Below are 15,824 nucleotides of genomic sequence, written 5' to 3' on the forward strand. Positions count from 1 at the left end.
TCGAAGGTGTATATAAATGTATCTCTGGCCAGAATTCCATTGTGTGTGAAGGTGTGCGTGTCAAAACTTCTATTTCTTTCTTTTCAAAGATGTATTGAGATTCTAATATTTACAACACTATAAATAACGGTTTCTCATGCACACAATTCCAACCTCACACCCATCACCAGTGTACATACTTCCCTATCCCCAGGACCCTAACACCCTTTTCTCTATTCCCTCCCCCAACTCAATTTGTGGATTAATTCTCCCATTATGTCTCCTTTGGCCCTCTGTTGCTCCCTTACTAAGTATCTTTAAGTCCCATATTTGAAAAAGATCATTCTGTATCCATCCCTTTCTTTCTGATTGACTCAGTAGGATATCCTCTACTTCCTTTATGCCTTAATTATTAATAGGTAGTTTGATTCTTTTAAATCTTGGCTACTAAAAATAGCCCTATAATAAATCTCGCTGAGCATATATGTTTTCAAATATTTTTTGTCTTTGTTTTCATGTAATAGAGACAAAGATTAAAATTGGTAAGTCAACATTTGTTCTATTTTTTATTTTCGAGAAGTCTCAAAACAATATGAATGAGGTTCCATTTTTCTGTGCATCTCAACCAATATTTGCTCTTGGTAAACTTTTATATAGACCATTCACAATGATGTGAGGTGGTATATCACTATTTTAATTTTCATTTCCAGTTAATAACTGATAATGAACAATATTTTGTGCTTATTGATTATGAATATATTTTGAGGAGGTATCTGTTCATATTTCCCCATATTTTGATGAAGTTGGTTTTGCTGTCTTTGTGATCATTATTGAACTTTGTGAGTGCTTTACATACCTTGAATATTGTACTTTATCAAATGGTTGCAAGGCAAGTATTTTCACCCACTCACTACTTTTTTAATATTTTTATAAAGCAAAACATATTTTATTGAAAAATACTTGGAGAAGGGTAAGAAGAGATAAATAAAGGAATTCATGTTCAAGAAAGGACACAGCTTTAGAAAAAGCAGATTTTTATTTTAGCCCTAGTTCCTTTGGCCAAGTATGTAATTGTTAGCCTTATATATAGTACTTTAAGAGTGAAAGCTATTTAGTCTGGTACAAGTATAGCCAATTTTTTAGTCAATTACTGTTAGCCTGTACAATTGTTTTTCAAGTTTTTGCCCTAAGCCTATGTTTACTTTGTTGGGTTCTAATTAGGGTTTGGTGGCCACACCCAGCTGTGACTCTGCACTCAAGGATCATGCCTGGTAGGGATCAAAGGGCCGCACAGCATGCCAGGAATCAACCATGGGTCAGCCTGTGCAGGACAAGTGCCCTCCCTACTGTACTATCACACCAGATATTTGGGAAATATAATTGCACATTTTGTATGCAGAAGGTTGGGTCTTATTTGCTAATCCACCCAGCCACTCTATCTCTTTTAATGCTAATTCATTCCATTAACATTATTGATTTACAGAAATCCATTATCATTTTCCTATGAGAATTTTAGGTGGTTTGTTGCTTGACATACCTTTGTGTTTTTATTTTATTTGAATTTTATACTGGCTTTTAATGTGATTATTAGCCTCTATTTGCCTCCTCTTTCTTATTTTAATATATATTTTGTTGTGTGTGATTAATAGATTTTATTTGGACAATTTTCAAGTTGTGGGGTGGGGAGACAGAGAGAGAGAGAGAGAGAGAGAGAGAGAGAGAGAGAGAGAGAGAGAGAGTAATGCACTCAAGAGCAATCACGGCCTTCTCTAAGGGCAGAGAGAGCCCCTGTACACATCCTAGAATTAGACACAAAAGCATGAAAGTCCACATCTCAAGAGGGAGATGTGGGTGACACATGTGCTCAGGCACCACATGTGCTCGGCCACGAGGGCGCAAGCAGCACATGGGCTCAAGCAGCATGTACGCGCCCTTCCTTTGTTCAAGGTGGCTTTTATAGGCTCTTCCCAGGTTGTCTTGATCTGCAAATTCTGGAGTCTTCTCAAGGCTGGATTACGTTTTAATCAGATTAAGGGAGAGGTCCGAGGGTTTGAGGAACTTCATGGGGAGGGGTCCAACCTCCTCACGGTCGGCTGAAGGTCTTATCAGGTCTCTTTTCTGTATCCACAGGGCAGATCAGTCTTAGGATTTTCCTCCCAGAAGTTCTGTTGGCCTAAGTTTCATTACTAAGGGCCTTTCCCTATCTACCTGCCTGCATCATATTCCTCCCTAGAGACTGCACCCCCTTAAATCTTTAAGGGAGAATGGTTGAAGGTCCAGTCTTCTGGAGCTGTTTCATGCTGACAAAGGGGCACTGACCCTGCCTGCGCAAGGGGTGCAATCTCATGCTACCTTTGTTTTAGTGGGTCCCAGGCAGTGAATTGATTGGGTTCCTGGAGTTATCTGAAAGAAAAGATCAGATCAAGCAGACTGAATGATGTCACTTTGAAAAGATTAGACTAAACCCTGGAGAAAGTCCTTTCTGATCCAGTTAGAATGTGGTTTGCTGTCTTAGAAAGCATAGGAGTTAATAGAAAGCAAAGAAACATAATGCCTACCCATTTCTATCACACAAAAAAATAATAATAATGCAAAGGAATAGCTTCACCCACAGGCTGGGTTGATAGAAAATGACTTCCTGTGTCCAGATTTTTCTAATGGCATAGAAGCAACAAGCCACTTCTCAGATTGGAAAAGCTTCTGCCATCCACTGAAGCTATCAATAAGAACCAATAGATATTTATACCATGAAAATCTGAGCATTTGATCATTTGCATAAGGTCAAGCTGCTAATCCTCTCCCAGGTAAATTCCTTGATGCTGAACAGGTGTTAGGAGAGGAGGCCCAAGATTTCCACTAGCTTTATTAAGGGCACAGAAAGCACAGTTCTGAGTTTCTTCTACCACCTTACTTCCTGTTCAGTTACTGTCCTGTTCAGCCCCCTCCCATGGAAGGTGGTTTTCACTAGTGTTAAAGCATAACCCTTAATAATATTCCACTGCATTGGTCCAGGGATTAACAATTTTCCTTGTTTGGTGAACCACCCATCAACTTCCTTCTGGAAACCTCATTCCAATGCCCGTTGTTCCTCACCTGCTGTATATTCTGGCTTAGAGGAAATATTTTCAGGATGGGGTATTAATCCCATGATGGAACAAGAATTAAGAGCTATTAAAAATTCTTGTTCTCTCCAAATGACTGTGTTCATAGAATTAAAAGTGAATAGTTAGAACCAGTTTAGATGCCTATTCTTGACACTTCGGCCAATTCACAGGCTGGGTGAAAGCCATTTATTAAGTCTGTACTTTGAGCTGAGGTTCCCCCTAGTAACGCTCTGGCTTCCAATGCCCTGGTCAGACTAGTGACAGCATGTATGACATTGAATTCCTTTATAGACTAGGCTGCTTTCCTACAGCCAGCAAACCAAGTTTTACCTAAATTACCCAAAGTGAGTACCTTTTAAATCAAGATTAGAATACACTTAGTCAATCACCTCTGTATAATTAGTATGATTCTTACAAAAAGTAAGTTACAGAAACATGGTTTTCTCTCCACCTTCATTTCAAAATTTTGTCAGATGGCTTAACAAACCTGACTTGTTCTTTTGCATAAACACAGAAAGATTAGAGAACTCTCCATTTGGGGTACCCCATTATTTACTGAGAAGTTCTGGGTGTTGGCTAAAGACAGGAGACACACCAATAACGGCATTAATCTTATCTGGCACATCAGAGTTACCCAGGCCTGGCCATAAAATCAGGTCCCATGATGAACTTGATGGCCTCAAGCCTTCAGGTTGAACTGGAGGTGGCCTTGGGCCTCATTTTCCATAGAGGTGTCCTGGCAGAAAGGAGTGTATCCCATCCCTTCATCAAGGCTGGGAAAGATTCTGGTTTCCAGGGTTTTTCTTGACGCTGAGAATAGGTCCAAGCTGAGTTCATCATTGCAGATTTCCAGATTCCTCATTCTCCATACCAGTATTGATTTCCAGTCTTTCTTTGCCCCGGCCTGACTCTAGGGTCTCCCTGAGGTTTGTAGAGTACTTGAAACAGTACCTGTTAAATACCTGCTCCTGTCATTTAGACCGATCTCTTGACTGTTTCTCTGGAAGAGAACTTTGGGTCCCATAGCTGGTTTTTCCTGTCTGCATGAGGGGTAGACCCTATTACAGAGAGGAAAGACTTTTACCTGGATTTATGCAAACCAACATAGTGCCATGAAACATCAAAAACATACTGAAGGTACAAAAGAAAAGCATTTCACTACTCACAATGAGATGTAATACACCCGTTTGTTGTGGGTCCTAGTCAAAAGAAGCTAAAATCTGTAGAGATAAAGCATACTGTTTAACATCATGTTTAATCTCATGTTGAAAACCTTGACTTCCCATTAATAAGAGCACTGTACCAGGAGTCCAATTCTAATTGGACTATATCCATTTAATCCCATTTAAAAAAATACTTGATTTCCAGCAACTTTTGAAGAATTTAATTATCTAGGAGCACCATAACAAGAATCCAGATAATCTGTCCAATATCTTTTCCATAGATCTTACCAAAAGGGTACTAGAACAATTCTGCAGATGTGATTTAAAGAGTTTCTTATAACAGAAGTTTGATCAGTGCCTTTTCTTCAAACACAATTTCATAGCTTCTACACATTCCTTTACATTCATGCTGTTCTGTAATTTTCCTTTAACCCATTTCAAAATCAACTTCACTTTAACAGGATTCCCTTCCTTTTTCCCACAGCTGAAATCTTCATCCATTACCTTTCTGACTTAAGACTTATATCTATATTCTTATAGTCATCCCACAAGTTTAAACTCTTACTTTACTGATCTTACTAACACATGATCTCCTAGTTTTGGATACAAGTTACCAATCATCTCATTTAACATGACAAAACTACTCTGCAGTACCATTTCAACAGCATTACATAAATTCTATAGATATTCAAGAAGGTTTAAAGATGCTCACAATTAAAGTTCTTACAACATATATTCATTGGGCAAAAGTTCACTTCACATTAGTACTTAACGAGGATTCTTTAGAGTTATAATTTCTAGGAAAACAAAGATACAAAAAAATGAAAACTCATAGATTACCATGAACCATGAAACATTAAGGATTTAACACTTGTATACAAAGTTCTCTGAAGATCAGGACTAGGTTGATACCTGGTGACAAAGCTTTGTTTGAAATAAAGTTATCATAATAGCATGCATTTTCACATACTGGACAGACTGATTAATAATCTAGTCAGTAAATTTCCCACATTTTCCATGCAATTCTCCATTCTCAGAAACTAGTTACTAAAACCAAAGGGGCCATTGTTAGCCGCTTGGTCTTAGAGTGACTCACTTTTTTCCTTCAGCAAAAAGGCCTGAATGAAGCTGGTCCAAAATTCCAGCAGGAAAACCAGATATTTTTAAAACTTTTAAGTAAAACTTTTAAGAAGGCACAACGCTGTAGCTTCAGGCTATCAGGCTGACATCTGAGATTAACCTATTATAATTTTTTGCTAAGTAGCTCTAGGAATTTTAGTCACCAGAGATCAAATAAAACACTGGTAGGTTAAGTTTTGCAACCAACTCTAGAAACTTCCATTTTAAACTAAACTATTACTCTTTCAACCTATTTTTACGTATCACAATTATTTCAACTCTCATTCTAGTTATCCAATGCAGATACACGTGTACACTGACATAACAGCATAAGACCTTTAAACCATCAGTTTTTATGAAACATGAGTAAATCTTCTTTGACTTAATTTCAATAGTTCTTGTACCTTAATTATTTCAAATCATGAGCTTACTAACAGATACTTTAACAATTTCATAATACAAAGATGCTTTCAGATGCAGAAAAAGGCTGCTGGTTTTTACCAAACTTTGATATAAATAAGCATAAGAAAACACTTGAACTTCCAATGTTTATGGAAACATAAGAAAACTTTGTTTATTTTGATGGTTTCTGTACCTCTGTTTGTGAAACAGCTAAATTCTTCATTAAAATTGGCTGAGGCTTTTAAGAATGCATTCTCTTGCATTCTCTGAACTTTATTTCACTCTAGTTTCAGGCTCTAGTTTTGCAGCTCTTCCTAGATAGTATAGATTCTTCAGGCCTACACGTTGGGCGCCAGATGTTGCATGAATGTTCTTTCAGTCAGAGGCGCTGAGACAAGGAATGCAAAAGAAATTTATGTCATGGAGGGCCCAGGTTCTCTCAGACCTGTGACCCTATTTTAATATGTTTTTGTCTTAATGTTTGCACATAGCTTATAACTGATGTTCTGAGCTTATTTCTCCTTCCCAGTTTTCTAGGCATATGTCTAGTGTTCTAGGCATACATCTAGTGTTCTGTCCATGAGCCTCCTTACTTTCTTTCCACCTTTTTTTATTTTAATAATTTTATATACTATCTTGCTTCTGATTGCACTTTCTTTTTCATAGGCTGGAGCGATAGCACGGCAGTAGGGCATTTGCCTTGCACCTGGCCGACCCGGGTTCGATTCTTCCTCCCCTCTTGGAGAGCCTGGCAAACTACCGAGGGTATCTCACCTGCACGGCAGAGCCTGGCAAGCTCCCGTGGCATATTCCACATGCCAAAAACAGTAACAACAAGTCTCACAATGGGGACCTTACTGGTGCCCGCTCAAGCAAATCGGTGAGCAACAGGATGACAGTGATACAGTGATTTTGCTTCTGACTGCACTTTCTTTTCATAGATCCTTTATTATTCCTTGTAGAGTTGATTTGGAGGCAGCGAGTGTTCTCAGCTGTTGTTTGCCTGTAAATGTTTATATTTCCTCCCTAGCAGGATAAAGATTTCTTGGTTAGTGGTTCTTTTCTCTCAATACTTTGAAAATATTTTGCCATTCTCATCTTACTTGTAGAGTTTCATATGAGACAATCTATTGTGATTTTGATGGAGCTTCCCCTTTATATAAGATTTTGCATTTAAAAGACCCTTTTTGTTTTTTGACATTTTGATTGCAATTTGTCTTGGAGCTCCTTTGTCTGCATTAGTTTTGCTCAGAATTCTTTAATTTCCTGAATTATTGCACAAGTCTCTCCTCTACAGTAGTGAAATTCATAGCTATTGTTTCTTCTACCAATAATTCTTCCCCTTTCCCTTTTCCCTAATCTTCTGGAATTCCTCTGTGGTCATTATTCTTGATGTTATCCCCTGTAAATCTCAGGCTCATTTGTTTTTTTCTTATTTATCATTGAATTTTTTGTCTTCTCCTTGTAGTCGCTGATGTAAAGTTTGGTTTTTTCTGCCCTGCTTTCAAACATCTCAGCTACATACCTTCTGCTGTTTGGATTAGTCTTGTTTAATTGGAGTCATAGCACAGCGGGTAGGGCCTTGCATGCGGCAGACCTGGGTTTGATTCCTCCGTCCCTCTTGGAGAGCCCGGCAAGCTACCGAGGTTATCTCACCCGTATGGCAGAGCCTGGCAAGCTACCCGTGTTATATTCGATATACCAAAAACAGTAACAACAAGTCTCACAATGGAGACCTTACTGGTGCCCGCTCGAGCAAATTGATGAGCAAAGGATTAACAGTGATACAGTGAATTGTTTTTCTTATCAGTTTTTCCTAGAAACTTCACAAAGTGTTTTCCTTCTAATGACTTCTGCATATCATTAACTATTGCAAGGATTGCTGCTTTAAAGTCCTCCTCAGAAAGCTTACAACATTCTGATGTAAATGAGGACATTCTTGGGCTTCACTGGTATAGAAAATTTACTTTATTTCTTTTAATATTTTCATTATTCTTTGGTGTTTAGACGTGTAGCTTCAAGTATGAACAAGTTTACCCAATGATTCAGACCTCTCACTCACTGCGTCAACTGCTGCTTTTAATTTTGGGTTTGTGGTCCTAGTGCCCCTGGTAGCTTTGAAGTCTAGTCAGTCAGGGCTGTAGCCCAGAGATTTCTGCTGATTTCTGAGTTTGTAAGAGAGGATCAGGGGCTCCAGTTCCTACTATCCTGAGATATGCTGAATTGTGTTTGAAATGGTCTGTTAAGTTACCATATTTACTAATTTTCTGACAGTCTCTGAGTTTTGACACCAGTTTAGAAGAACTTTGGTGGCACTAGAGAGTTCAGGTTTGTGTATGTCCCCAGGTGACTTTGCTCATTGTTGGTGTACAACATCTCACAATCTCAGGCCTAACTAGGCTTGGAGGTAAAAATTGTTTTTCTGTTACTGTTACTTTAACTGACTATGCTTCCTGTTATGTAATTGACTTTGATACTGTTTCTGTTGACTAAGTTAATTTGTATATTCTGTCTATGTGGCTGAATATCATTGGTTAGAACATTAAGCTAGTTAATAAAAGGGGCTGAACAGGGTGCTTTGGGGCACAGCACAACACCAGAGACAGTTTGTGATCCTCCATAAAGTATTTCTTTCGAGCGCATATCTTAATGCCTCAGACTATCTAACCAAACCTTACTGCAACAGCTCATATTTTGGCTAGACCTTAAGCAGATTGGAAGTTTCTACCATTGTATTTTACTACACTGATACTGCCTTTCTGAGCTCTTTGGATCTAGCCATAAATCTCTCGTTCTGATTTTTCAGCCTTTGCAGGGACCTGCTGTGCTAGACAAGAACCAAACTGGCAGATCTGAGACTAAGCCTATAAGTATGAGAAACTAAGCAGGGTTTGAAACTCACGTTTGGCTGCACTCTAAAGAACTAGCGAGCTGTGTATGGCTTGAATGTCAAACTTGACTGCCCTCCTAGACAGGGAAGAGTGATGTAGCATTTATCTAGTAAGTGTGACTTGTGTAACTTTAAACACAGTGAAGTGTAAGAACCACACTGCCTTTTGGGCAGAGCTCTCTTGGACTCTATAGGCTGGACAGGAAAAGACAACTGTTACAACTGCTATATTAACTGATTTTTTGGTTGGAGTCATTCACTTCCGGTATGTTAAGGAGATTCCCTACTGCCCAACATCCCAGAAATACAACCAGAAGCAACTAAGGCCACCAATTATCTCCTCTGTGAAAGTCTTCCACATCACCCAAACCTCACCCTTATCCAATTTCCACTGTCATATTTCTATTTTTTCACTTGAGAATTCTCTCACTGCCTGCTCTTGTTTCCCAGATTCCACATTCCCTCCCTCAGCAAGGTTCTGTCTACAGGAATCCAAATCTGGGTCTGCACCCAATTTCTCCCTCAATATAGATTTAGGGTTGGGGGGACAAGGAGAGCTTACATTTGGAGTTTTATTCACTTCTTCATCTTAAATCCTCCCTTTCCATACTAAGTACTTAATAAATGTAATTTTAAATTAATTCATGATTCTAAAATATCAGAAATGTAATTTTAGATGCAGGGAAAATAAATCATCATTTAATAGACAAAATCTTTAGCTTAAGCAAGGAATAAAATGACATCATGCTATAGAGAAAAGTAACAAGTTCTGAGAGAAAAGTGACAAAAATGTATTATTATTTACCATCTTAAGTTGAAAGATTTGGATCATTGGAACCTAATGATCACTTGTATATAAGCATTTAAAAATTAGTTGAGGGAGGAAGATAGTGCAGCAGGCAGGACACTTGCCTTCCATGCATCCAACCTGGCTTCGATTCCAGAACCCCATATGATCCCCTGAGCTCCGCCATGAGTGATCCCTGGGTGCACAGGCATAAATAAGCCCTGAGCACTGGCAGTTGTAGGCCAAAATAAATAAATAGATAAATATTACAAAGTAAAGTAAAATTAGTTGAAAATATAAGACCATAGCACAAGAAAGATGTGAGGGCTAGAGTAATGTTTGAGTTTTACTCTCATAAGTGATGCCTGAAAACTTTGGAATAAATAACATAAAAAGAGGTAAAAATTTTAAATGGACCTTAGTATACACAGTATATATAATTCTTGCATAACATACCTCCAAGGACAGAATATATATTTTCCATTTTCAAAACCACAGTTTCCAAACCTATCATGTTGAGAATTTATTTCTTCATAGCAATTAAATGGAGCATTTCGTGACCCTGTCAAAATTATAAATAAATTTGATCAAACTCCCTATTATTTCCTTTTATATTTATGCTAATTAAAACATTTTCTAGAGAGCTTGTAGAAAACACATAATAAAGGTGATGTTTATATATATATTCCTTTTTTGCCTTTATTTTCAGTCATTTATATTACAAAAGATAATACAAAGTAAGATAAGGTAAAACAACTCAAACAGGCTGGATCAATGAATAAGCTGTTTCCCCTGCCCCATTTAGTTCATAAGGAAATTAAGTTGCAAGGGGAACAGATAACTTGGAGACATAAGGGGCAGGATCACCACTTTCAGAGGACACCTTTAGACCACATAGGTCTACAACATAACCTTGAACCTTCGAGGGAACCAAATTCCACCAACTGAGAGACAACCTAGAGACTGGAGTCAGGAGAGCCAGAACTTTGCACCCAGAGAAGACAGCATAAGGACAATAAAAAACTCAAAGGACTTCAGGTACATTAATGAATAGCAACCAGGTCTGGGTTAAGCTCTCGATATATCATAAGTTTAGACAATACCCAAGATTGACCTAAGAGCAAGAATCTTGTCAGTATGCACTAAAGAAATAACAGGGAAGAAAAGTCTTGTGTCTGGGAGTCTGAAGGCCTCCTCCTTGCCAACCCCAGCCCCTGGATCAGGGAGCTGCACCATCTATTATCAGCTCTAATTCTCTGAACCCCAAACCATAGAGACTCATTAGCAAGATTATCACTGAAGACACTCTTCATACTGAAGTCAGTGGATGCAACTTCTATACTTCACTGACCTTTTGAGGGGGATATGTCAAATTTACCCATGACTTCAGAGTATCAAGGAGAAGTTAAAAAACATAGACTGAATGGGAAAGAGAGAAAAGATAGATGAGAAACTGTGGGGGCAGAGGGTAGGTACATCAGTGGTGTCAAGGAATAATAGAGTTAAATATCCAAACCTCAGAGTCACAAAACTGAAATCATGAGACCCAAATCTTAATAACCAAACTTAAAAGGTGCCTATTAACATGGTAGGCAGAGACTTGAGGTCAGGGGGGAGAGGGGAGGGAGTTAAGAGAGGGAACCTGGGAACACTGGAGAAGCAAACATTGCTGGCGTAGTTGGTTTCAAAACATTGATTGCATGTCAAAACCCCAAATATGAATGAATTTGTAACTTACAGTACTTTAATAAAATTGTGGGGGAATTAGGAAGAGAAACTTCATTACATTGAAGGTAAAAATTAAGAACAAAAGATTTGCATCAGATTTCTTAAATGAATCTCTCTAAGATTCTAAGATTCTAATTCCTTTCTCTAAGAAAGAAAGGAATGGGCAGATCAAAAAGGCAGAACATTAATGAACAAAGCATAAGGATTTGCAAGAATTAGGATTAATAGACATCCACAAGTCCCTCCACCACCGAATCAAATATATATTCTTCTTTAGTGTACATAAAATATACCTCCTTGATAGACAACATATTGAGACATAATATGAGTGTCAATAAAGTCTTGAGAGTCAAAATCATATTACAGGAAATAAATTACAATAGGTCCCTCAGAACTTAAAAGTATCCTAATGGATTACTATGAACAGCATTACACTGTTAAGCTGAGGACATACACATGTACAGATTCTTAGAATATCATGTAATCTCCCAAAACTGAGCAGGGAGAAAACAAAATCTGAAAATATCAGTCACAAGCAAGGAACTTGAAACAGTAATTTTTTTTTCTTCTTTTTGGGTCATACCCAGCAATGCACAGGGGTTACTCCTGGCTCTGCACTCAGGAATTACCTCTGGTGGTGCTCGGGGGACCATATGAGATGCTGGGAATCAAACCCGGGTTGGCCGAGTGCAAGGCAAATGCCCTACCCACTATGCTATCGCTCCAGCCCCAGAAACAGTAATTTTTTTTAAAGTCTTCCCAATAATAAAACCACTGAACCAGATGGGTTGCTGGTGATTTCTATCAAACCTCTGGAGCTTACTACCTTTGCTCCTCAAAATATTCCAAGATATAGGGGGGGAAAAATAGAAATGCTTTCTAACAGTTTTTATGAAACTAACATTACGCTAATACAAAGCAATTAGAAATACAGAGGACTGCATCATGCATGCCAATATCAGTGGTATTGAAAACAAAATATTGGCCATCACTAATGACAAAGTGAAAAAATGTAAACAATGGTGTAGGATGACATTGCTTTGTCCTTCCCCCCTTGACACAAGGAGTTTAGGCTTACCCCAGTCACACCCATCAAGGTGTTCCCGAGTCATTTCCATCCCTTTGTTTAGCTGTAATCACTTCTCTAGGCTCTCTTCCCCAAAACAGTTAATCAACTTTCCCCCTAATCTGACTCTGTTAATTTGTAAGGTCAGACCTTTCTAGGACACTGAATTTATAAGTTAATATTGCCTTTCTCCTCTCCTTATGTCTTTTGAATAATTTACTTTAAAGCAATGTCCTATTTATATAGACACAAGAAGACAATATTATGCTTTTGTAACTTGAGATTTAATTGGCTTCGAATATTATTCATTCCTGGGCATCTGCTTTCTCCACTTAAGCCTCAGTTATCCTCAGTTCCTAGCACCCCAAAAACAGGGTCCCTACAAGGGATGGGACAGATCCAGGGCAAGCGGAGAGTTATGTGCTACCCTGGCATCGAGATGGGCCTGGCCAACGTGCCGAATTCTTAACTATAAGTTAAGAGCTTGATCACGGACAAATGCTGTCATGATCCAAAAGTAACGATGAGACTAGGACCCTGCTATGGGTAGGAAAGACTAATCTGGCCTGAGCACTGTAGTCTGAGATCGAGATGGCCCCAGGAAAACAATTCTATAAGCTTACTGCATCTCTTATTGTGCCCATACAAAATTATTAATATTGTGAATGCTTATAAGTTTGCTGGACGAGGAGAGGAGAAACACACTCATGGGACTCCGCCCTTGGGTGGATGGTGCTGCTGAAGGAGAATCTGTCCTAAAAGCAGCATCCCCTGAGGTAAAAGAACCTTACCCCTATTGATTGTGACCACACCTATGTGTACGCCCCAACCCCCTCATGCTGGGGGGATTTAACTAGGCTGTAAGAGTGGGTTGGGGGGCAAGATCCAGAGAGAGATCCAGAGCCAGGAGAGAAGTGGAGAGAGAGACAGGAGAGAATGGAATAAACGACAACTGATCAAGCAACCGGCTTGGCCCTTGTTTCCTCCTCCATCTGCCCCATTGCCCAGGCCACTCCAGGTGGGTGAGCAGCCCCGGGACCATCCCCCTCTATCCTGGAGGTGGCCCATGGGGAGAGCCGCCAAGGCTCTCCCCCAGTCGCCCCCTGGCAGATGTTTTTTACACAGTGGAAGAGAATTAAGGTTCCTAATGGATAACAACAAGAAAAATAATCTTTGAATCGTAAGAACACAAAACGTAAGGGGGACGAATAGCTGGTCAAGGAAATAATAACAGAACTTTCCTGGTAGCTTGAGAGAGATTTCTACACAGATTCAAGAGGACCAAAGAATTCAAAAAAAAATAGTCTCAAAAAGAGAATGCCAAAATACATGATGATCAAATGACAAAATCAAAAGACAAAAGCAACAAGAGAGAAGAAAACCCTCAAATATAAGGGGAACAGCATAAAGGCACAACTGACCTTCTATATGACATGTTACAAGTCAGGAAAGAGTAGAATGACATATTTAAAGTACTTGCTGAAAAACCTTCCAGTCTAGACTCCAATACCCTGCAAAGCTATCATTTAGACTCGAAGGAGGGATAAGAACATTTTCAGACAAACAAGAACTGGCAGAATTTGCAACAACTAAATCAATTTTGCAAGAATTACTGAAGGCCGGGATTGGAGCGATAGCACAGTGGGTAGGGCGTTTGCCTTGCACGCGGCCGACCCGGGTTCGATTCCCAGCATCCCATATGGTCCCCTGAGCACCGCCAGGGGTAATTCCTGAGTGCAGAGCCAGGAGTAACCCCTGTGCATGGCCAGGTGTGACCTAAAAAGCAAAAAAAAAAAAAAAAAAAAAAGAATTACTGAAGGCCACTTATTTTTAAGAAAAAATTTCTTAAAAGATTTTCCATAAAGCAAGTGTACACACACACACACACACACACACATACACACACACAAGGAAACACAGCCATTTATGTCAATAATCCCTCTGAATACCAATGAACTAAACTCCCTTTTAGAAAGGCACAGAGTAGCTGGATGAATCAGGAAAGAAATTTACCCAATTACTACCTACAGGAAACACACCTCAACTCTCATGACAAATACAGACCTAGAGTGAAGGTATAGATAACAACCATTCCGGCCAATGGAAGACCAAAAAAAAAAAAAAAGTTGGGACAGTCTTACTTATTGAGACCAAATTCCATTCATTATAAAGAAAGGTAATTAGGGACAATTATGGACACTACCTGTTGGTTAAGGGAATGACATCAAAAAATACTATCCTCAACAGCTACGCACCAAATAAAAGCTCAGTAAAGTTCATAAAGCTTCAGCTCACAAACCTTAAGAAACACATAGACAGAAACACAGTAGTCATGGGAGAGTTCAACACATTACTTTCCTCACTAGACAGATCAACTAGACAGACCATCAGTAAAGAGACAGGAGCCCTAAATGAGGAGTTGAAAGAACTGGGATTGTTGGACATAACAGGGCTCTACATCTCCAAAAACAAAAACACACATTCTTCTCTCATGCACATGAGACATTCTCCAGGATAGATCACATATTAGAGCACAACACAAACATTCATAAATTTACAAACATAGAAATTATACAAATTACCTTCTTAAGCCACAATGCCATAAAGTAGAGATTAATCACAGAAAGAAGATGGAAAAAACTTCCAACACTTGAAAGCTGAACAAAACACTGCTAAGCAATAACTGGAAAAAAGAGGAAATCAAGGAAGAATTAAAAAGATTCCTTTAAGCCAATGAGAATGAAGACATAAGCTGCAAGAATCTATGGAATATAGCAAAAGCTATATTAAGGGGTAAATTCATAGCCGTACAGGTCTACATTAATAAGGAAGGAAAAAAACAAAATAAAAAACCTGAACATACACACCTCAAAAATCTGGACACAGAACAAAATACAGATGCAAAATAATAAAATAGAATCTAATATCAAGCAAAATACCCTAAAGTCAAAAGCAGCAATAAAAGATAAAACATCATTATATAATAGTAGGTATCAATTAATCAGAGATATGACTTTTATAAATATGTATATGCAACCAACATTGTAGCAACTAAATAATTATGCAAATACTAAAGAGAAAAATAGACAACACAGTAGCAGGAAGACTTCAATATTCCACTTTTAACAATGTGCAGTCAGGCAGAAAGTCAGCAAGGAAAAATTGGACTTGAGGTACACATCAATTTATACATCATAAAGTAAATTTTATCAAATTTAAGATTAAGTAATATATATAGTATCTTTTTGAAAGCAAGGTATAAAATTGAAAGCAACAGAATGAAAGCTAGAAAACTAACCAATTTACAGAAATGAGACAATTTTCACGCTCCTGAAAGACCAATTCAGAGAGTCTCTTGCCCGCAGGCCTGGCTGTCTTCCCTGGGGCCCCTCGGAGGGGATGGGCTCCAGCTTCCCTCCCCACCCCAAGCAGAGCTCCAGTTGGCCGAAGACCACCGGAACCTAGCTATAGCCATGCTCGAGGCCCCTCTCCACACGTTCAGACAGGCCTCATGCATGAAGGTACCGGCAGAGGAACCCAGGTGTGTGTAATCCCATCAATGGCCAACATCCAGAGATTTAAAAAC

At 38.8% G+C, this 15,824-nt stretch overlaps 1 protein-coding gene across 1 annotated transcript in view; it reads right to left on the bottom strand.

Moving 5' to 3' along the window:
• Positions 1-15,824, bottom strand: part of ADAM32 (ADAM metallopeptidase domain 32) — a 167,561-nt gene that overhangs the window by 57,570 nt on the left and 94,167 nt on the right. The window contains exon 15 of the mRNA XM_012932332.2: positions 9,901-10,006. Within this exon, the coding sequence (XP_012787786.1) occupies positions 9,901-10,006 (106 nt within the window). The remainder of the gene's footprint in view (positions 1-9,900; positions 10,007-15,824) is intronic.

This window comes from Sorex araneus, chromosome 1, assembly GCF_027595985.1.
Source record: "Sorex araneus isolate mSorAra2 chromosome 1, mSorAra2.pri, whole genome shotgun sequence".
Classification (NCBI taxonomy): Eukaryota; Metazoa; Chordata; class Mammalia; order Eulipotyphla; family Soricidae; genus Sorex; species Sorex araneus.